Source organism: Pavona decussata, unplaced genomic scaffold (assembly GCF_977016875.1).
Source record: "Pavona decussata unplaced genomic scaffold, jaPavDecu1.1 SCAFFOLD_190, whole genome shotgun sequence".
In the NCBI taxonomy this organism is placed as follows: domain Eukaryota; kingdom Metazoa; phylum Cnidaria; class Anthozoa; order Scleractinia; family Agariciidae; genus Pavona; species Pavona decussata.
This window is the reverse complement of record NW_028145599.1, coordinates 55,658-76,882: the sequence shown is the minus strand read 5'-3', so window position 1 is coordinate 76,882 and position 21,225 is coordinate 55,658. Positions and strand designations below refer to the sequence as shown.

The following is a 21,225-nucleotide window of genomic DNA, read 5'->3' as shown; positions in this document are numbered from 1 at the left end:
CTGTTTCAGTGTATAAATCTCCTGTCTATGAAAAGAAAGCATTCCACTTAATCTGTGAAAGATTAGCCTCAATTGGCTACCCTCAGGTAATTTGTTTTTCCAATAACCCATCTTATTTTGATGTGATTACTGTGAATTAAGGATTTTAACATGAGTCCTGATCTTGAAACAGAACAATTTTATTGCTCTTAATAAGCGAGTGAAAAATACAAGTCTGTAAATTTGGTTCGTCCATTTTTTGCTTCATCCCCCTTTAGCACAAAACCAGTCAAACCGGGACTTTACAGTGTAATCTGCTTTTAGTACACTGTAATGCACGCTCAGATTTTGCATGTTAGCCTACCCTTATAAGTTAAAATGATACAACAGTGGATTAAAAAAAAAACTGTTTCGTATTACATGTATTTGGATTATCTTACAGTCAAAGTTGGCCCAGCATTCCTGTATTCATTAATTGAAATTTGATTTCATTCTTCTTTTCAATAATACGCCCTTGAAATATATGATGGAAAATGCATACTGGTAAAATGAACCATCAGTGGCTAATTCTCAATTGGCAAATGTGTAAGACCAGGACACCCTCAATCACTGATATTGTGCAAGAGAGACAACAATGGGACTAGACGTTAAATCACTAACAGTATCATGATCAGATAGTCACATGTACTTTGTCATGCAATAATACCGTTTATTGAAAACTGGATCATTGTATAATGCAATTCTAGGGTTTTGATTGGCTTAGCGGCCATGGTATATGAGCCATTATACCATGCCGGAGAAGTAGCGACCATAAATTGTTTTCTGGTTGCTCTTGAACAGGATATCATCAAGGCCTACCAATATTACTTGATTGGCTTCAATAAAACAATTATTCCACTCGCGCTTGTTGGATATGAGATGATTATAGCCGACTCGGCGCTACGCGCCTCGTTGGCTATCTATCATCTTATATCCAACGCGCGCTCATGGAATAATTGTTAAATATACTGCAGTCAGCTTCAAGGCACCCTCCTCTGTGACTGTAACATATCAGGTTTGCTGCTGGCCTCAATAATGCAAAATCTCATTCATATTCTTGCCTTCCTTAAGCTGTGAATTGTCTACATTTCATTGTCATCTTGGTCTCTTTCAGGATGTCCTTGCATTTGAATATGATGAAGGTTTCCCTGTCAGGTTTGTTACAACTTTGCTCTCCCTCACCCTTCCAATAGTATAGATAAAGCAGGTTACACATACTAAAATAATCTACATGATTTTAAAGGATACATGTATTTGACTATGTCGCAAAAACAAACTAAATACAATTCTGTCCAACACTCGAAACAGTTTATTCAATGCTAAAAAAGATGTGTTTGAGAACCAGTATAAATAACATTCAACTTCAAAATATGATATACACAAATACCAAATCAAAGCACATCCACCCTTTAGAACTTCCACTTCAGTCACCAATGTTGGCTGTAACATTTAAGAGAACTTTTGTGTAAGGATTTTCTGACGGAGACATCTCTTCACAGAACCAACAAACCTTTTAGAGAACCCTCTCCATCAGGGTGCTCTTTCCATTATACCATTAACTGCCAAGTTATTCAATGTTTTATCAAGTAGTTATGCATTTTGCTTGCTTCCAGAGTCTCAGTAGACAGGGATGTGATCCTCTTTTGTTATTTTTAATTAAAAGTTTTTTGCATAATTTGCCTGAAACCACTGACTTTCTGGAACATTTTTTCTGCTCACAAAATGGTCTCCTGAATGCTCAAATAAAAGCTTTCAAGGATACCGTAGATCCTCCAAACTTCTGAGTGGTTGCATTATTGTGCAAGTGAATAGCAAAATGTACAGACCTTCATGGAATGTTGATATTTTGTGCAGCGTGTGACGTACAAGGGACCAGTGCAATCTACACTAGATTGCAAGCAGTCTCTCTTTTTTCTCGAAAGTGCATGGGGAAGAACGCGAAAAATTGGGCAAGCACAAAATTTGAAGGGCGAGTTGTGCACACACAAGAGGCAAAGCCGTGAGCCACGAGTAGCGCGCGCTACTTTCCCCTCAAATGTCATGCTTACTTAGTTTTTTCGCGTTCTTCCCTGCGGATTTTAGAGCTGCTTGCAGTCTAAGTCTACACCTGCTGGGTTAAAAGCTTTGATTCCCTTCTGACACTCTTGATGGAGGTAAAGGAGTGTAAAGGATGGAGGTCCATTGTTCCTGTTACAAGTCACACATTTCAGTAGTAGGCTTCCAGTGAACTGACATCCAGGAGTACCACCCAGTACCTTTGTTTTGTCCAAGTGTTTTCCTGACTCCACTGGGGAAGACTTACTCATCCACAACAATGCAATCAACTCAGTGAAATGTTCATTTCTGGATAGCAGTATTGGAAACTTTGTGTCATTGTCAAGGGGTGAATTCGTAGTCCTCCTTGACAGTGAAGAACACCATTATTGTGGAGAAACTTGTTTGGGGGTGTGGGTGTACGACCACAACATGAATTTTGAGTATCGTCATTTCTTTAATGAGATGAGAGGCTTACACTCCAAATCGTGGAGAGAGACAGCCAAAACCTTACAACCCTAATCCCTGGACCTTTTTAATTGCTCAGGTGTTCTTTTTAGCCCAGCAGTTTGTGCGATGAATGAACTAGAACCAGATGTACTGGAATGTTGAGAACTACTTGACTGCACTGCTGCTGCACTGACTGCACTAACTTTATCTTCATCATCCATGTTTAACATCAGAAAGGTGGCATTCCAAGAACTGATCAAACATGTACACCATGCAGCACCTCTTAAGAGACACAGTTAAACCAGAAGATTATGAAAATAAAGCAAATAATTTATTTAGCTATTTCTTTTGATGGATAAAGCCACATTTTTTATTCATCTTTTTGTCGTCAGGGGTCTCTTCTTTGACTGTGAACTTGGAAATCTGCTTAAGGTATTTAGATCTTCTAAGAAACAAGAATATGTGATAAATGTCGGACATATGTACTTTATTTGGTACTGGGTCCGGATTGAGCTGGTTCATTTAATGTTTATATACTAATGTTGTATTTAGTAAATATATATATATATATATGTAGTTTTTGGTGTCATGCTTATTTTTAATCAGCATCTTATGTTTTCATGCACATAATAGGATTATTACTCACTGACATTTTCTTCACCTGTGGTTTTGTTTTGTAGTAAAATGCTGTTTGTATTCATTGCTTCATTGAAGAAAGCGATATGTTCTTATTAATTTTTTTAGGTTGACACTTATGGGAATATTCTTGTCTGTGTGCATGGTTTTGAATTCTTGAATGGGTATGTACATGTAGGAGGTAACTTATTAGTAGAATGTCATGGAGAAAAACCTTAGCAAAGTACTGTTCAAATAGCAAAACAAAAGACTGTACATGACTGCACCCAAAGCAATATTGGTTGATGAAAAAATATAAGTTAAATTTGCTTTGAAAATCATGCACAAGCAAGCTGCCAGGTACGCATAGAATCCCCTGACTTGCAAGTGGAAATAAAGATGAGTATCGTGTTTTGTCTCCTAAAGCTGCGTAAGCTATCATTAGTACATACTGTTGCTTAAAGCGCTACTGTGATCAAAATTTTTTTCTTTCCTTTTATCTTCAGCATTCAAAAGTGTAGGAGGAAAGTACGACCCATGCTAAATTTTAAGTTGTAATTCCAATGGGAAGCTTGATTATTTCAGGTGTTATTTCCACATTTGGTTTGCCACCATAAAAAATGTCAGTGAACCACACTGAGAGGTGGGCCAAGTAGAATGTGAAGTCATGTTATTCCTTCACTTCACTGAGAATCATCCCCTTTATCCCATGTTAGAACTGCAATCAGAGCCATATTCGGTAGAAGTAGGGGAAGAACTTGAACATTTCAACTGCTTTTTCTCGCTTTTTGATGCCGCCAAGGTGATAAGATGACGTCACAAGAGGAAAGCTGCTGCACAAAATTTAAAGGTTTAAATATTACCTTGAAGCCCAAAAATCTTGTTAAAATTTGTTTTGATTTTCGTCGCAGTAGCACTTTAAAAGTGTAGCATTTCTGCTGTCCTTCAAATTTGGCAAAATTAGAGACACTAACCAAACATACCCTTAGATTCATCCTACCACATGAAAGCCAAGCTCATGTTACGAGAGCAAGAGAATGAGGAATAATTAATTATTAAGTCGGAAGGTGACCTTTGAGTACAAGTGTGCTATTGAGTTACAAGTGGCGGGTTGAGAATTTCAGTAAGCACTTTATAAGACTTTGTTAGGGAATAAGATACTGTAGGGTCCAAATGTAAAATAACAGCAAATTTTAACATTCATTAAATAAAATGAATAACACTAACTCATCTCTAGCATATTTATATTTGGCTTTGGGCTATTCCACCATTTTAAACTTTGGTACAACTGTTATTCCCTTCATAAGACAGAGTCAAAGCTGCACACCTAGGTTTCAGCCTTAGTCCACTTGAAGGTGGTTCGCATCTTGAAAATCCATCTGAGCAGCAATTTCTCAATGCTTTGTGGCCAAAAATCCCCACACAATATTTTGGCTTAAATGGGCATTTTGCATCTAATTCCGCAATCCCTTCTTTCTGTGAGTGTTGGTGATTTTTTAATTTTTTTTTTTTTTTGTCATATTTGACAAGTAAAGTTCTTCATTCATAGTTTTGCCCATGCATGAAACCAAACAGTTTCTTTGTGTTTGGTTAATCTTTTGAGCATGTCACACAGTGCTCTCATTATTGTTGTCTTTGTCTGTTATAGCTATGACGTGAGGAGGTTATACCCCAACAAGTTTGTCCAAGTAAGTAAATAATAATCATGATTATCATAATAAATTTCACCCTTGCTCACCATGGAGTCTCCAGTAGCTCAGTGGTTAGAGCATCCGACTAGATAACAGAGGGTCATGGGTTCACATCCCATCTGGACCTTAGATTTTTTTCGGAGTTTCCATTTGATGCAAAACCTTATCATGTTGTTATTTCTAACAAAGACTCACTTGGGTGGTTGGATGGTTGCATCTCTGATATGCCTTAATGTGACTGCACAATGCAGTCATGAGTCATATATGCCTGTCTGATATGCTTTAATGTGACTGTGTGCTGCAGTTATGGGTCATATGGGCCCGTATTGATTTGACTATGTGACTGCGTGATGCAGTTCTAGTCAAAGACCCACATTTCAACCTTGCTCACCATGGAGTCTCCAGTAGCTCAGTGGTTAGAGCAACTGACTAGATCACGGACTATTGTGGGTTCAATTCCCATCTGGAGCTCGGATTTTTTTCTGAGTTTCCATTTGATGCAAAAACTTATTATGTTGTCAATAAATTTATTGCAAACTTAAAACTAGATAAACCAATTACTGTCAGTTTTTCATAAATAAAGGGTGGTAATAATTATGATGAATTCATCTTACCGGTATTTGCAAAGAAATTGTACCATTTTCACATGTTGTAGTTTGTTGTTTAATTCTTGGGGAAGTGTGGTGAGGGGCACTTAATTTTTGCCAGGGACTGGTTTTAAATTTTGCAATTGGAAGGTTTTTTTTCTTGTTTATGAGATTTTGGTGGGTATTGTTTTGGATTTGAGGTAAAGATTATTCTTACTACCAAACTGAATGCTATTATAATAAATGGTCTTCAATGTCATTGGTCAAATGCTTGATTTTAATTTCAATACCAAGAAAGTGTCTTGCCTCCACAACAACATTCTTGACCTTGGTAAGGGGCACAGCCTGGAAATGAGACTTAAACCATTTTATTGACATTTATTTATTTCATTTACAGGCAGACTCTTCCAGATATTACATATTGAATACATTGTTCCATTTACCAGGTACATTAAGATTTTTTTGCACAGTAGAAATAATTATGAAAGTAACATGTAATAAATTATAAGAACCTTCCCAGAATCCTTTGTACCTGAAAAATCATAAATGCCAAATAGCTTTGTCAATTTGAAGCCAAGGAAGATGCCAGACCCACATGGAAATAACACTTGAATTGAAATATCACTTGTGTCAAATTTAGTGTGATGACGTAATCAGTCACGTGACCATGCCCAAAAATGCATTTTAACTCATTATGGAAATGGGCATCTAGATAGATAGAGATAGATAGATACTTTATTATAAACACCATTGCAGCCATAAGCTGAATTACGGGATATTTACAAATTCTAATAATAACAAAGAGAAAATAAGAAAATTATCTACATCTTATAGACATGGCTAAAAATATAATAACAAAGAGGAAATGAGAAAATATCTACATCTAATAGACATGGCTAAAAATAAAACTGTTCTTCAAACGCTCGGTCTTACATAGGGGGAGAGTGAAATCACTTTTGCGTCTCAGTGCATATTTACAACTCTTCCTTTGAGGGAGGAGGCTATGGAGACTGTGGGTGGGGTTACAGACGATCTCGTCAAACAGATCGATTAAAATCTTTTCTCTCCTTTCATGAAGTTTCGGTGGGCCAACTGTTTCTAGTGCTACACTATATGACAGGTCAGGATAGATGATTCTGAATGCCCTTCTTTGGATCCGTTCCAAATCCACACTAATGTAGTTTGGCAGAGAACGATGGAATACTGGACTTGCGTATTCCAGGACGGGCCTAATACATGTCACATAGAATTGCACCAGTTCACTTAGTGCCACTCCAGATCTCTTGAGTTGACGTAAAAAGTAGAGACGAGAGGAACATTTTCTAATTAGTTCAGAGCTGTGCATGTTCCACTTTAAATCGTGGCTAATGATCACGCCTAGCAATTTGGCACTGGTGACTAATTCAAGGGGTTTGCCATTTAGGACTAGGGGTTCAAAATCATGGTTGCTATTGGAGAATCCAATTCGAAGTTCTTTGCACTTGGCCTCATTCAGTTGGAACCCATCGAGGCTCGCTTGTCTCGAAAGGTCATCCACAGCTTCTTGGAGTTTGCTCTCACAACCCTTTGTAACTATTTCGGAACAAGATGTATCATCCACGTATTTCCACATGTCAACTGGTGTGTCCAATTCATTAATCATGTATTTGAATCATTTTGAATCATCAATTCAAAAATTATCAAATTATGTAGTCAGAAAGAAATTGGTTTGAGATATATAGAATGGCCATTAACGGTCTTGCATCTTAAATTTAAGGGGATCCAAGTCAAGAGGTGTATCTTTTTCAGTTTAAGGCTTATTACAACGTAAATTTGCAACAAACCAACGAGAGCAATCTAACTGCCCTTTTCATATTACAACCTGGGCTGAGTTGCTCGAAGGATGGTTAGCGCTAACCATTGGTTCAGAGGTATTAAAACCTATAGGTTGTCATGGTATTTAACCCGGGTTAGCGCTAACCATGCTTCGAGCAACTGGGCCCAGGATGTAATGTTGCAAACACTTCTACCAAATGACCCACTGCAGTCATTCTGACAACCGATACATTGATTCTTCATGTTATGAAAATTATATTATATATAATTGTTTTAGCCGGTTCAGGGCACTTTTAAATCACTGAAAGAAATAGTACAAGCTAAAGAAAGTAGTAGTTAAAAATTCAAACTGATCAGAGACAGACCAGTTGGCTATTAACATACATGTAGCATGACCTTAGATTTGAAAGCGGGGCTACCATGAAACAAATCAAAGTAGTCAGAATGGGACTTGATCCTGGGATCTCCAACATCCTAACTACCAGGCCACACCGCCTCCCTCTTGTTTTTTGGAAGATGACTTAAGCTTTCCTGGCTACAGTGTTTTAGCAGTTGATAGCACTGAACTTGTTTACTTTTTTCACAGAAACACATTTGCTGGCCTGTTTAGTGGATTACTTTGACAAAAACCCAGATTTTAAAAGGTTACTGCAAATGCCTTACAGTATATATAATTAATGAATAATTATTGTGTAATTATCTCAAATTGCTCTTCATTTTGCATGCCCATTTTATTTATTTAAGTGAATATTTTTCTCACACTGATTTGCTTATAACTTTGGTTTGTCTTTGCCTAGTATATTGTTGGTTGTTGATAAGCTTGTTGTTAAGTCATTTGTTGAAGTTGTCCAGTTAGGATGAAACTTTTAGTTATGATCTTAAGTCACATTTAGTAAATTTTGGGGTAAATTGAAGAGTAGCTCCCCAGTAAACCTGTCAGCATACTGTCTGTAAACTGTGGCCGACAAACGGCCAGCAGTAATGGGCAACAAATGGCCAACATTTTTTTTCCATTTAGTTTTGGTTTTTAATAGTCGCCTATGTTTTCCCCAGAACTATACTGACAATGGAATGTTCACTCACAAAATTTGTATAAAAGTGATTGATTGAAAGATTGAGCACCTTGAATTTATTATTATTATTATTATTATTATTATTATTATTATTATTGTTATTGTTATTGTTATTGTTGTTATTAGTAGTAGTAGTAGTAGCAGCAGCAGCAGCAGCAGCAGCAGCAGCAGCAGCAGCAGTAGTAGTAGTAGTAGTAGTAGTAGTAGTAGTAGTAGTAGTAGTAGTAGTAGTAGTAGTAGTAGTAGTAGTAGTAGTGGGGTAGTGGTAGTGGTAGTGGTAGTGGTAGTGGTAGTGGTAGTGGTAGTGGTAGTGGTAGTGGTAGTGGTAGTGGTAGTGGTAGTGGTAGTGGTAGTGGTAGTGGTAGTGGTAGTGGTAGTGGTAGTTACATACTACAGTATGTGCTAACACTTTTAAGCACATTGATTTATCACTTTTTAAAACTGCATTCTGTAAACACTTGCACTTGACTGACTGGTTAACTCTTGCCAACAGAACAAATAATGGTGTGGTGAGTTTTGATGAATTGCTGTTGACATACAAGAGCATACACCAGGATGTACGAGCTGCAGTGGACTGGGTTCATCTAAAGGTAAATGTTGTTATGATAAATGGTAATGTTAGCAGTATTGTGTCACTTGTTTTGATATGTGGTTATTTTCTTAGGGTACATTGAAGCAAATCACTGTGGAAAATCCTGAGACATATGTTATTAAAGAGGTAAAGTTTTTTAATATGTCTGTGGTGTTATTACCACCCATAATTTCATTCCTTTGTGACATCATGATGATAGTGATTCTGGTGCCTAAATTTGAAGCCTTGTGACAGTAGTTCGATATTTCTCGACTTTGTAGCTCACAGTTTCTGATCTTTGTCTCCTGTCAAGACTTACATAGCACAGAAATAATTTGTACACTTAAAATTATGTGGTTTGTATATCAAGGAGTGAAGCTATGCTATTGGTAGAAGAATGGTATCATAAAAATTAGTTGATATTAGTAATAAAACTAAAGGTATGATTTAGAGAGACTGAGACTGAAATGAAATAGTGCATTTATCGGAGTGAACTTATCACATGGTCTTTCCTTTATATTTCAGCCCAAGCTGTCTCAGCTATTAGGCAGGTATGTCAGAAGTTCTTATTTCTTGCATGGATTGTTTAACATGGTACTATATTAATATGGATGCACTAGTGCTTGTGTTGATGTTGAGGCCTTGTTCGTTTAAGTGATTTTTACCTTTATCATCTGATCAGTTTGTTATACCTGTGCTTAATCGAATCACATGAATAAAGTAATCATCAAGAGCAATTTTAAGTTTAATCTTGCATGGGTATTTGATATATTTTATGTGATAACCTTTTGTTGCCATTTTAATCAAAAAATGTCAACAGAGAGATAAGAACTGCCTTTCTGTGTGAAATGCATGTATGTGGAATAACATGAAAATTGACAACCAACATGAAAATGTCATTAAGGGCTGGTTTTCACTAGTGAGGACACGCTAATATCTTACTGTACACCTTTTGTTAGTCTGAGTGTCTATGTTGCTTGTGCTTGTTCCTTTTTTTTCCAGAACATTTTAATGTACAGTATAAATTGCTTAGCATTTCTTTTATTTGCAAGTGTCAGCGTGAACAGATATTGTTGCCAGTTACAAACGTTTGACATGCTATGTTGTGTTTTAGAATGCGGAAGAATGGGCGCAAGACATTTATTTTAACCAACAGTGGCTACTCATACACAGATGTAAGTATTCAAATCAAGCCTCACTTGCAAATTACATCCTGGTTAAGCTGATAACTTGGCAAGTGTTATTTATAAGTAGTGTTTGGTTTGGTATGGTTTCCATTTACACTTGCATTTAATATTTCTGTTAATATAAGTACAACCTTAACAAAGAATCTAATTTTCTCAATGATGATGATAATGACGATGACTAGAGGGTAGTAACATGGTTACTACTTAAGGGCGTGGTCGCCCCTGTCCACGTGAGCCCCGGTAAGGGCCCCTATTCTGGATAATACAAGTTCAGCGGTCGTCGCGCAGTTAAACAAGGGCTGCGATCTCAAGTGAGGAACCAGGCTGGGATCGAAAAGTGTGCCACTAGAACAAACGCATCCGAACAAGTACTAGAGGAGCACCACGCCCAGGAAACTCCTCCCAGGGGCCTTCTACGTGCACCAGCGGAAAACCCAAAAAGAGGAACAAGACGGAAATGGACTAGAAACGAGTAAAAAGATGTTATGGAAGCTCTCTACATCGCTTCACACAACCTGACAGGGACCTCTACCATCAAGGCTGTTTACGACATCTGGTGAAAAAAAATACCCTCAGGACCCAACATGGAGGCCAACAAACGCGTGATATAGCCAAGAACTGGAAAACATCCACCAAAGGATAAAAGACAGATTAAGCACCAACGCGGAGGATTCACACAATCGCAACCCTGGAGAGTGACATCGGATTCTGACAAAGAAAGCGACCAAGCAGGAACCACTATTTCTGAGTCTCCAGAGCCACAACATCTGCGAGAGGCAACTGTGAAACTCTATGACTGCGAGAAAGTCGCAGAGATTAGAGCAAGCATCCAGCAGATATGGGAACGCTAAAAGAAATGCCTTTTAAAGCCATCAGCCTCACCAACGAAACCCTCTGTACAAACATCAAGGATAAGATAACAAGTCCGTTGAGCTTAACGGAAATTAACCAGCTCATCTTTGCAACCACCTTGACCATTGCATAATCTTTAGGAGAAAAACCAAGGCGTCAAAAGAGATAGAAGAATAGTGTAACGAGACGAATGTAACGAGAGGTTATTATAACCAATGTGATGAGAAGAGTTTGTCATATTTCGGCGGCTTTACTGACACTCGAGGGCGAGCAAATGTCACTGTCGATTATTAAGAATCGATACATGGCTGGAAAACTTAGCAACGGGTTGCGCCAGCGCAGAAAGCAGGGGAGAAACTCGGCGGAGCAACTAGCTTGAAAGCCGACACTCGTTACAAAATGCCAAAGTCTCTTCGTCCTTGAATCGTTCAAGGGGATTCATTATCTTCATTGTTCATCTGTGTCGAAGTAGCGCCAGTCAGCAACCTACTGAACAACAGCAGCTACGGGTACGAGTCTCATAATAGCACGGACGACCAAAAGACGTTTGCCGGGGATGATAGCCACAACAGGGTTTACTCACCATCGTTCAGACCTTTGGTGCTGACGTCAAAATGGAACTTGGTCTCAGCAAGTGCGCTAAAGCTATCTTCAAGAGAGGGCGGCTGATCAAATAGGACAGACCCAGGACCTAGATCTTGACATCACAATCAAGAAGCAGCACCAAAGAGAAGAATATAGGTACCTTGGAGTGGACAAAGGGGACGGCATATAACATGGGCCATGAAAAAGAAAATCCGGAAGAAATATTACAGGAGAGTGTGGTTGGTTCTGAAAACCGAACTGAATATTACCAATAGATTTGAAGCTATCAACGCCGTAGCAGTACCCGTAGTGACGTACAGTTTTAACATCATCAACTGGAAAGTTAGCGACATCAAGAGAATCGATGCCAAGACCAGACAAATGCTCGCCAGCTATGGACCAATTGCACCACCCGAAGCAGATGTTGACAGGCTATACCTTCCATGAACTTCAGGAGTACGTGTCCTGGCCCAACTTGAACTGAGATACAAAACTACTACCATCGGGTTGGATGTATACTTGGCAGAAACAGACGATATCCATCTCGGAATAGTAAAACATCATGAGAACAGGAAGATATATTCAATCATAAAAGAAGCTGTGAGATTTAAAAACGATCTCGGCTTCCCAGAAATCCTGCCAACCGAACACGAGAAAACCTCCATCTTCGTCAAACGTGTGAAACGAGAAGCTAAGCATCTCGTTTTAAAGCAACTGCAGAGAACCTGGGAGAACAAAACAACAGGCAGACGTAGACCAACAAAAAACCGTTGGTCATTGACTTAGGAAGACCGGACTGAAAGCAGAGACAGAAGGCTTGATCATCACTGCACAAGACGAACGTCTAACCACCAGATCTTACCACCATCGTATCATCAAGGATGAAACAAATCCGTTCTGCAGGATTTGTGGAAAGTATGAAGAAACTATTGCCCACGTTGTCTCAGGATGCCCACAATTGACCACCGTCACGAGGAAGTGCCATGCCTGCAGTGGAAGATATGCATGAGTTACAAGATCGAGACCACTAACAAGTGGTACACACATCAACCAAGAACAGTCACTGTGAATAATGACGTCATTATACTATGGGACATGCCCATCCACAATGTCAACAGACTGGACATCGTTATCAAGAACAGCAAAGAAAAGAATTGCATCATCGGAATATAACGCCTCCGTGAGAGTTGTAGAGAATCTGTCGAAATACAAAGATCTTGGGATAGAAATAAGTAGGATGTGGGGTATGAAGACCGAAACAACGCCAGTGGTAATAAGAACTCAAGGGCTTGTCAAGAAAGGCTCGGAGAAGTTCAGTATACCAGACAATATCAAAATCTTGGAAGTCCAAAAGATCACCTTGTTTTGAACAGCCCACATATTGCACAGAGTGACTGTCAATAAAGTAACATCTTCCCAATAGTTCCTCATATCCATAGGTTTGACACGGCCGCACAACTTGCATCCTGTCTATCCGTTATGGAGTGAGGAATGTGATTTTAAAAAAATAAATAAATGGGAATTTCAGTGGCTCTTCGTCCACTGTTTCCAGGTCAAATTGGAATTTAGAAATGTTGGTTTTGTAGAGGGAGAAAAATCGGAGTACGGAGACAAACCCGCGGAACAGGGACGAAAACTAACAACAAAGTCATCCCACATATGGCGCCAACGCCGGTAATCGAACCCGAGCCACATTGGTGAAGGCGAGCGTTCTAACCACTGCGCCATCCCTGCTCCCTAGTTGCTGTGAAATTAAAGAAAATGTAGCTGTGGAATTAATCTTACATGATCTTTGAGTAGAATTGTCATGTAGAAGTGTTTAACAAAATTCTCATAAATGGTAAAAAAATTATAATTTAATAAATGTTGGGTGTTAGACCAACTGATTAACTGCCTTGATCACTTTCAAATCCGAGATAACAGTGTCATTTCGTGTTGGTTAATTGTCAGCTATTTATAGCAGAATGACGATTACTTAAAAAATGTTTATGCATTATAGAGTAATGGCATGATGCATTGTTTGGGCACACGTCACTTGTACGCATCACACGTGGATTTTACGTCTTCATGAAAAAAAGCAATTAAACTCTGAGTACCTAATTTTTATTGTGTACAACATTTGAAGGTTGAAATGGTATAGATGTTGTTTTGGTTATTATTAGTTGATTGGATTATAGATACTCGTGTTTGGGGGTTGATTGAGTAAAAATATTGTCACTTGAGTTACATCTGAGGTTTAGAAAGATCAACTTTTCTTTTCTTTTTTTTCTTCAGAAAATCATGTCTTACTTATTAGATGAAAAAGACGAGGTATGGATGTCCTTATTCAGTGTATCACGTGTTTAGTTTTTCTCATTGTTACAATTCCCAGTCGTAAGAATCTCCAGTGAACTGAATTGAGTGTAGGTTGACAAACTCCTCTACCCTATCCATGGTGTTAATGATAGTAATTTTGTTCAATTTCAGTCAGGGAACACAATTAAGAAGTGGACATCTTATTTTGATTACGTTGGTGTGGATGCTAGAAAACCTTTGTTTTTTGGAGAAGGTAATGGCATTTCCCTGTACACAAAGTGTAGATTCGGTTTGTCCTCATAACATATAACAAAACAAAAACAAAACAAAGAAATGAAAAGAAATAGCCGGCACATTTAAAGTGTCGTAACTTGCAGACTACGTCTACCACCAGTGGATGAGGTTCTCCACGTCACAGGCTAATCTTAAGAACCTCTTTTTTGTTCTCGTTGTTTCATGCGATAATTTTTGACGGGTAATTAAAAATCTTTTCTCGACTTTACCTCCATTGCTACTGCTTGAAACATAAATAGGGCGTGCACGTGCACTAGATTTTTAGAAATAAGCATAATTACATTCACAGCTTCCATAGGTGAACGATATTGAATGAACGTTTTGCCCATAATTTTCGCTTGAGATTTAAAATGCTATTTTGCAAGGCTAAAAATATGATCGTCGGAGACGGAAAAACAGCAGTCTTGTGTCCAAGTCGCGTCGCGGATATAGAATTTCAGGACATGATACACGACGGAGGTAAAGTAAGTGTACTCTATCGTGAGGTTGCAAAAAAATCCTTTCAAAAAGATCGAACGCTATAAAGTCCAATTTTCAAATTTTCACTCCTTTACTAGCCAGTAAGTTTCCACGGTTGAAACTGCAAAATTTTCCGGAATGACACCACAAAAGACGTTATGATTTACCACAAGATAAATTAAATTATGTAGGACGCTTGTCAAGCCGGAAACTTGGACACAACAACTGCTTTTCGGTAATTCCAACTTAGTAGCTTAACCCTTTAAAGGGGAAGTATCATGAAAATTTGCTGTCATTTCAAAACCCAAAAATGTTTGACTGTCAGCAGAAACAACGAAATAATTGTCAAGTTTGTTAAAAATTATCACCCCAGTGCAATAAAACTGTCGATTAGTGCCTCTGGCCAGAGACAGAGTAGGCCGGTTTGGACTGAAACTTGAAAAATATTAGGCTAATGTTTTTCAAGTTGTCGCCTTTTTGTTTCCAAAATGCGCTAGAACAGATCACAAGTTGTTTCTTTCAAGAATTGAGTTGATTTCGTTCCTCTCGTCGTTCTAGAATTATTTGGCAGGTGATTGAAGGTCTTATTTTATCATTTTTAACAAAAGATATCAAAAACCCCATGATGCTTCCCCTTTAAGCCCTAACAGTGTTCAGCATCAAATTTCTCCTTGTGATATCAATGCTTATGCAACCCCTGAGGTCATGACAATTAAGGATATGATGACCCAAGGTGAATTTTCTTGATATTACAAGAAAAGTGTCGGGAGAAGATAGGAGAATTTGTTCTTTGATATTAGGGTTTAAAGGGTTCAAAATCATGATATACTCCCATCATCTGCCAACATCCCTACAAATTTCAGCCCAATCGACTTCCGAAATTCAAAGATGTGAAGGTGCAGGAGTAATGACCTACCACAGAAATTTGGCTTTATGAATTAATTTTTAGGAAGGCTCCTGCGCGACCTTAAAAGAACGTAAGATTCGGCTTGTTCCACGTCTCCCTGGTGTGAAGCAGATGGTTCTATGCCAAACTGAATAGAGCTTACGCATTATGCAGTTGTGTCCCACCGGAAAATTTAAAATGGGGCAGTGTTGTAGATTTTGTCCATCACACTGGAGCGTTTGACAGGCCTCACAGCTTATAGAACTGTAGCTTTGTTTCAGTGACAAGCTTATCCAGCGAACACTAGGAATTTCTCACTAACGCCACTATCTCTAAAGAGGGCGTAAATACGGTGGCAAATCCATGTAACGAACGGTCCTTATTTTCGCCTCAATCAACGTTTGGTGGTATGTTATGTAGTCCAGAAACGAAGAAATTTACTTCAGCTTGTTTAACTGTACCGTATGCATCTTAACGTGGCATAATGGTTCGAACACCTGACAATTTCCATGAGAATTATTAACAACCAAAGTTAACCAAGGCAAATTATAGGACAGATTTGGTGTGAGCTTAATACGAGGTGCTTTTTACCATATCTAGGAACAGCGCTGAGGAGGGTGGACACGGTAAGACGTTGTGTCATCGACTTTATATTTAGTCATTTTTAAGTGCAGTGATCTGTTGAAAAACGGTAAGCTGGTGTAACTACGATCAAGTCCAATTTTAGCATCGCTCCTATTTCCTGTTATGTGGTCACTCGCTAAATATTTTCGTTCAACGTTTCCCGCGGGGATGATTTACCAAGCGAAACGAAAATAGAACCTGATTCACCATCTTACTTCATGTGCTTTAGGGAATATATTTTGTGCAGGAATGTACGCTGCACGAAGATCATCAATGACTTAATCTAGGTTCATACGTCGAACTTTACATGAGCCGAACCTAATCATTTGGTTTGGCGCATTTAAAGATCGACGTATGAATCAGTTAGGATCGACAGATTTGTATTTGGGTCGACACGCCGTTCTATTCGACTGCGCCAGTCGAATAGAACGGCAAAAGTTCGACTTCCTTTGATTCAGACGTCGAACTTTTACATGTGCCGAGCCAAATGCATACGTTACCTGTAAATTATATAAAGGCTGGTTTCCATATGATCGCGGATCGCAGATCGCAATAAGGTCTGCGATCGTCTGCGATCATATGGAAACATACTTCTGCGATCGTCTGCGATCCTGCGATCACGATCGCAGAAGATAGAACATAAAGGCTGGTTTCCATATGATCGCAGATCACAGATCGCAATAAGGTCTGCGATCGTCTGCGATCATATGGAAACATACTGTGATCGCAGACGATCGCAGAAGATAGAACCATGTTCTATCTCCTGCGATCATCTGCGATCCCGCGATCAATTGCGATTGCGGTGCGATCATATGGAAACCACAGTTTTGCGATCTGCGATCGAAACGCATCCCATAATATTTCGGGTTCTCTCCCACGATTCAACATGTTCAACGCTCGTGTGTTCGATTGTCGGAACGGTCTACGTAGCAACAATCATTTCGTTGTCATTTCGAGGAATTTATGGAGGAAGTTGCTCGTTATGAATGTGTTTACAATCACAGCAGCAAAGATTTTAAAGACAAGAACAAAAAGGCCATCTGTTGGGACAAAATCGGGCAGAAGTTTTATTTATCGGCCGGGGAAGCGGAGGCCAAATTTCGCAACATAAGAACTGCCTACGGTCGTTATCGAATCCAAAACCGATGTTTTCGACGGTTTTGGAGCTGACGACGACTCGCTTCATGACAATCAGAAGAAGTAAATTTGCTTGCGGCAAAATTTCCGCTCTTCCGCGTTCGCGATGTTGTTTGCTTTTCAGCCTACACGCGCGTGTATATTTGACATTTCCGGTGACCAAAACGTATGGCTACGGTCCTCCTGCGATCGTTGCGATTATATGGAAACAGCCTTTTTTGCGATCGTCTTCTGCGATCCTGCGATCGTAATCGCAGACGATCGCAGAAGATAGAACCATGCTCTATCTAAAGGCTGGTTTCCTTATGATCGCAGACGATCGCAGACCTTATTGCGATCTATGGGAACCAGCCTTTTAAGGCTTATAATTTAAAAATTTTATCCGTCCCAGAGGTCTTCACGTTCCAATGTGCAAAGGACTTCATTCTGAACAAGATGGCGGGAAATGAATAATGTGCTTGTTCTTCTTGTTTCGAAACAACTAAATATACTTGTCCGAGATGCGAAAGATTAAAAAAAAAAAAAAAAAGAATCTATTCTTGATGTGCACACGCACTTCAAACCGACAGAAACTTTCCAATACAGGCTATATCAAAGGCGAAGCCTCAAGACTTCTCAGAACAAAATCTTCAAAAACAACATTTGAAGAAAACATTACTCTATTCAAACAGAGAATACGCTACAGAGGTTACCTCGATAACCTTTTAGATAAAACTCTTTCAGAAGTCAATTTCCGCGAAAGAATGTCGACACTACAAAACAAACAAAAAACGCGCATAAAACATTTTGCCGTTTGTTACGGAATATCGCCTTTCTGTGCCTAACCTAAAACAATTCAGATGAGTAAATGGCACTTGATAGAAAATCAGCCTCTGCTAAGAGAGATCTACAAAGACTCTTCCCTACTTTCGTACAGAAAAGGGAGATCTTTGAAAGACGTACTCGTGAGAGCAAATTAGCTTTGAAGGTCATATTCTTCCTATCTCGACCAATAGGAGCCGTGTTTGGCCTGTCTTCATTAGAGACATTTAGCACCAGCGTTTTGCGTTTGACGGCAGTTTCAGGTTAGGCGTTTGGCGTTTGACGTTTATGGCTTCTACCGCTTTAGCTACACTGATCACTTGAAGTGGCCGCCATATTGAATTTGCGAACAGCAGTATTGCTGTTTTTCATACAGCAACATAAAGATCCATGTTCGCTCTTTCGCGTTAGTTTACACCTAAACATCAACAAAAAAAGACCTGCTACACACAAATCTGACATTTTTACGTTTCAAAAAATTGAAAACTACGACTCAAATCGCTGAGGTAAATTACTTACGTGAAAACCTACCTCTCCACGTTGAAAACCGCAAACGTAACGTCAGAACCTTGTCACGTGATTTCTAGCCGTTCGCCGTCTGAGGTTTTTGCCGAAAAGCCTGGTGCTAAATGTCTCTATTATTTCACCAAACAAGCTCTTCCATGTCAGAATTCATCTTTCATTTTGAATCTTGTTAAGTAAAAACAACAGCCGCTGACCACGAAACTCTATTTTCTCACTTAAGCTTTAATTAAGTTCGACTTCAGTTAGGTTCGACGTCTGAAACAACTGCCGAACTTAATTATTTGGGTCGACCTTGATAGGTATTAGGTTCGGCTCATGTAAAGTTCGACGTATGAACCGGGCCTTAGTGTCATGATGATCCCGCCAAATGGATACAACATGTTGCGTCAACATCGTTCAAAATTGTTGAATCCAGCATGTTGCACTCATTTTGCCGCCATGTTGCACGATGTTAGATGATGTTGAACGAAGTTTCATTTCCATTAAACATTATCTTCAACATCGTCCAACACTTCTTTTGTGTGAACCTGCGTCACGAAACAACATTGTTGCATTCGTTTGGCCACCGTGTTCAACATTGTTGAACGCGCGCATGCCCACTAAGCTGACTTTTTTATTTGCTTAGTGCGTTGCCGCGTGAGTGTTCAAGAATACAGTATGGGCGAACGAACAAAGTTTTAAACCTGTTAAAGACGAAAGCGTAAACAAAAACGATCTCTCTTAAAATAGAAAGAAAAGAGGGCAACGGATTAAGTGAAACTGTAAGACCAGGAAAAGTGAGAAGATGGTCCGACGCGGAGGTCGATCGGTTTCGCGCCATTTTTTTGGGCAAACCAATATGACACGGGTTCGTTTTTATGGATTCTAGCTAGATTTTGGTCCCAGACTTTTGAGTCCAAGTGTTACATCAAACATGTTGCATTCGTTTGGCCACCTTGTTCAACACTGTGCAACATTGTCCAACAATCGGTTGAATTCAACAATGTTGGATGATGTTGCAATCGTTTTGCCTTGCCTTGACGGCTTTGTATTTTTTAAATTTGTTTGTTATTGTTGAAGAATTGTGCGTGTTTTCGGAATAGCAAAAATAATTCCCACCAGAAGACAAACATCCCCAACAGTTGGATCCTGCCATACTTTGGGAGACAAACATGCCCTAGCGTCTATTTCGGTCGCTACTTCTTGTTGATGTTGCTCTATGTTGTCGAAAAAGCTAACAATCAAAGTGAAAAATCCTGCGGTGTTCCTTTTTAATTAAAAAGTTCAATAACTTCCATTATTCAGGAGACTGGAACTCTAAGCATTGGTAGATACTCTGGTGAACTGAAGGAGGGACAAATTTTCTCTGGAGGTAAGTTATTGTCAGTGGCAAAAGCAAAACAAAACAAAACCTTTGCATTGTTTCTTTTCATTCATCTATACTAAGAAAAGTCGCCGTGAAAAAGCAATGTTCAGTAAATTTTATATCGTTCCTTTCCCTTCTTTTCTTAAGCTTTTTTTACTTTCTCAATGCGCTTGCCTACAAATACCTTCTTTAAAGCTCTTGTAGCGGTTGGTGAATGATTATGATTATTTTATTGCAGGCTCGTCCGATCTGTTCTGCAACTTGCTTGGTGCTGAAGGAAAGGTACACATGTTTCTTGATTATTAGACCTCGTAATCACTCTGGCCATATTTGTTGCGTAAGCTCACGATCAAAGCGACAACAACAACAACCTTATTTCACATTTCCTTCTATTTTCGAAAATTTTCAAATGATTATATAATACAGACCTAACACATAGAACATACAATTATACTTCACTCTGAATATATGTTATATAAAAGGAAATGCCTAGCAGCTAGATAACCGTGAAAATGTTCCCTGTCGTATTGGTAACAGGTCCAGCACTTTTGGCTGAAAAATGATGAATAAAGAATTTATTAGGAAGTTTAAGGTACATCCTTATACACAATCAAATTTCATCTTCTTTGGTTACGAGCCCCGATCGAATTTTTCCGTCCGTTGCTCCCAAAACCCCTTTCCTTTAAATATATCGATCTCCCTATACTCAAATATAAATCCAGACATTTATCCGAAGCAAGAAGCAAGGTTTCGCAAGATAAATAACATTTCATTACATTTTAGACACATTGTGCTTACGCAATAACACAGCCACGCAGTACAGATTATACTCAACTCGTACCTCGATCCGCTTGTTTACTGCAGCTGACGATATAGGTCGCTTTCTTCGCCTCTCGACATGCTATCATTGCTATCATATTTTTTGTTGTAACAGCTCCAAAACCCTCAATGCACTAAAAGCAACCGTTCACGAACGCTTCACAGCCGACGCCATCTTCAATCAAAACAACAATGACGAAGCGAATACGTGTAGGCCACATTCAAGTGTTTTACGCTTTCCAATAGTGTGGCGATCGCATGTAACGCAAACTTTCGCAAATGTTTCCGTCATCACTCTTCAAGTGCGGATACTTACAGGTCTGGACAGAAATTAGTTGAAAGTACTCATTAAGACTTCCCGAGGTACTTTTCTTCATGGATTCCAAAGTCGCATTTTATTCATTTGTCTTGCATCCGCCTTCTTACATTCAACACATCTTTTGCTCATATATGAAGTCTTTGGGCAATCGCGACACGAAAAAAAAAGTACAAATAAAAAAGAACGCGACCCAGAACTTACTCGGTACCTCGCGGCCCGAGTAATGAGTGGAAGTAAGACTGA

General features: G+C 39.0%; 1 protein-coding gene across 1 annotated transcript in view; it reads left to right on the top strand.

Moving 5' to 3' along the window:
- The window catches only part of LOC146462175 (cytosolic purine 5'-nucleotidase-like), a 47,113-nt gene that overhangs the window by 11,676 nt on the left and 14,212 nt on the right, over positions 1-21,225 (top strand). The window contains exons 4-19 of the mRNA XM_085085837.1: positions 10-86; positions 1,133-1,173; positions 2,895-2,934; positions 3,247-3,302; positions 4,766-4,805; positions 5,793-5,841; positions 7,797-7,854; positions 8,777-8,873; positions 8,948-9,001; positions 9,380-9,405; positions 9,969-10,029; positions 13,753-13,788; positions 13,945-14,026; positions 16,013-16,038; positions 19,784-19,850; positions 20,083-20,126. Of these exons, the coding sequence (XP_084941963.1) occupies positions 10-86; positions 1,133-1,173; positions 2,895-2,934; positions 3,247-3,302; positions 4,766-4,805; positions 5,793-5,841; positions 7,797-7,854; positions 8,777-8,873; positions 8,948-9,001; positions 9,380-9,405; positions 9,969-10,029; positions 13,753-13,788; positions 13,945-14,026; positions 16,013-16,038; positions 19,784-19,850; positions 20,083-20,126 (854 nt within the window). The remainder of the gene's footprint in view (positions 1-9; positions 87-1,132; positions 1,174-2,894; positions 2,935-3,246; positions 3,303-4,765; positions 4,806-5,792; positions 5,842-7,796; positions 7,855-8,776; positions 8,874-8,947; positions 9,002-9,379; positions 9,406-9,968; positions 10,030-13,752; positions 13,789-13,944; positions 14,027-16,012; positions 16,039-19,783; positions 19,851-20,082; positions 20,127-21,225) is intronic.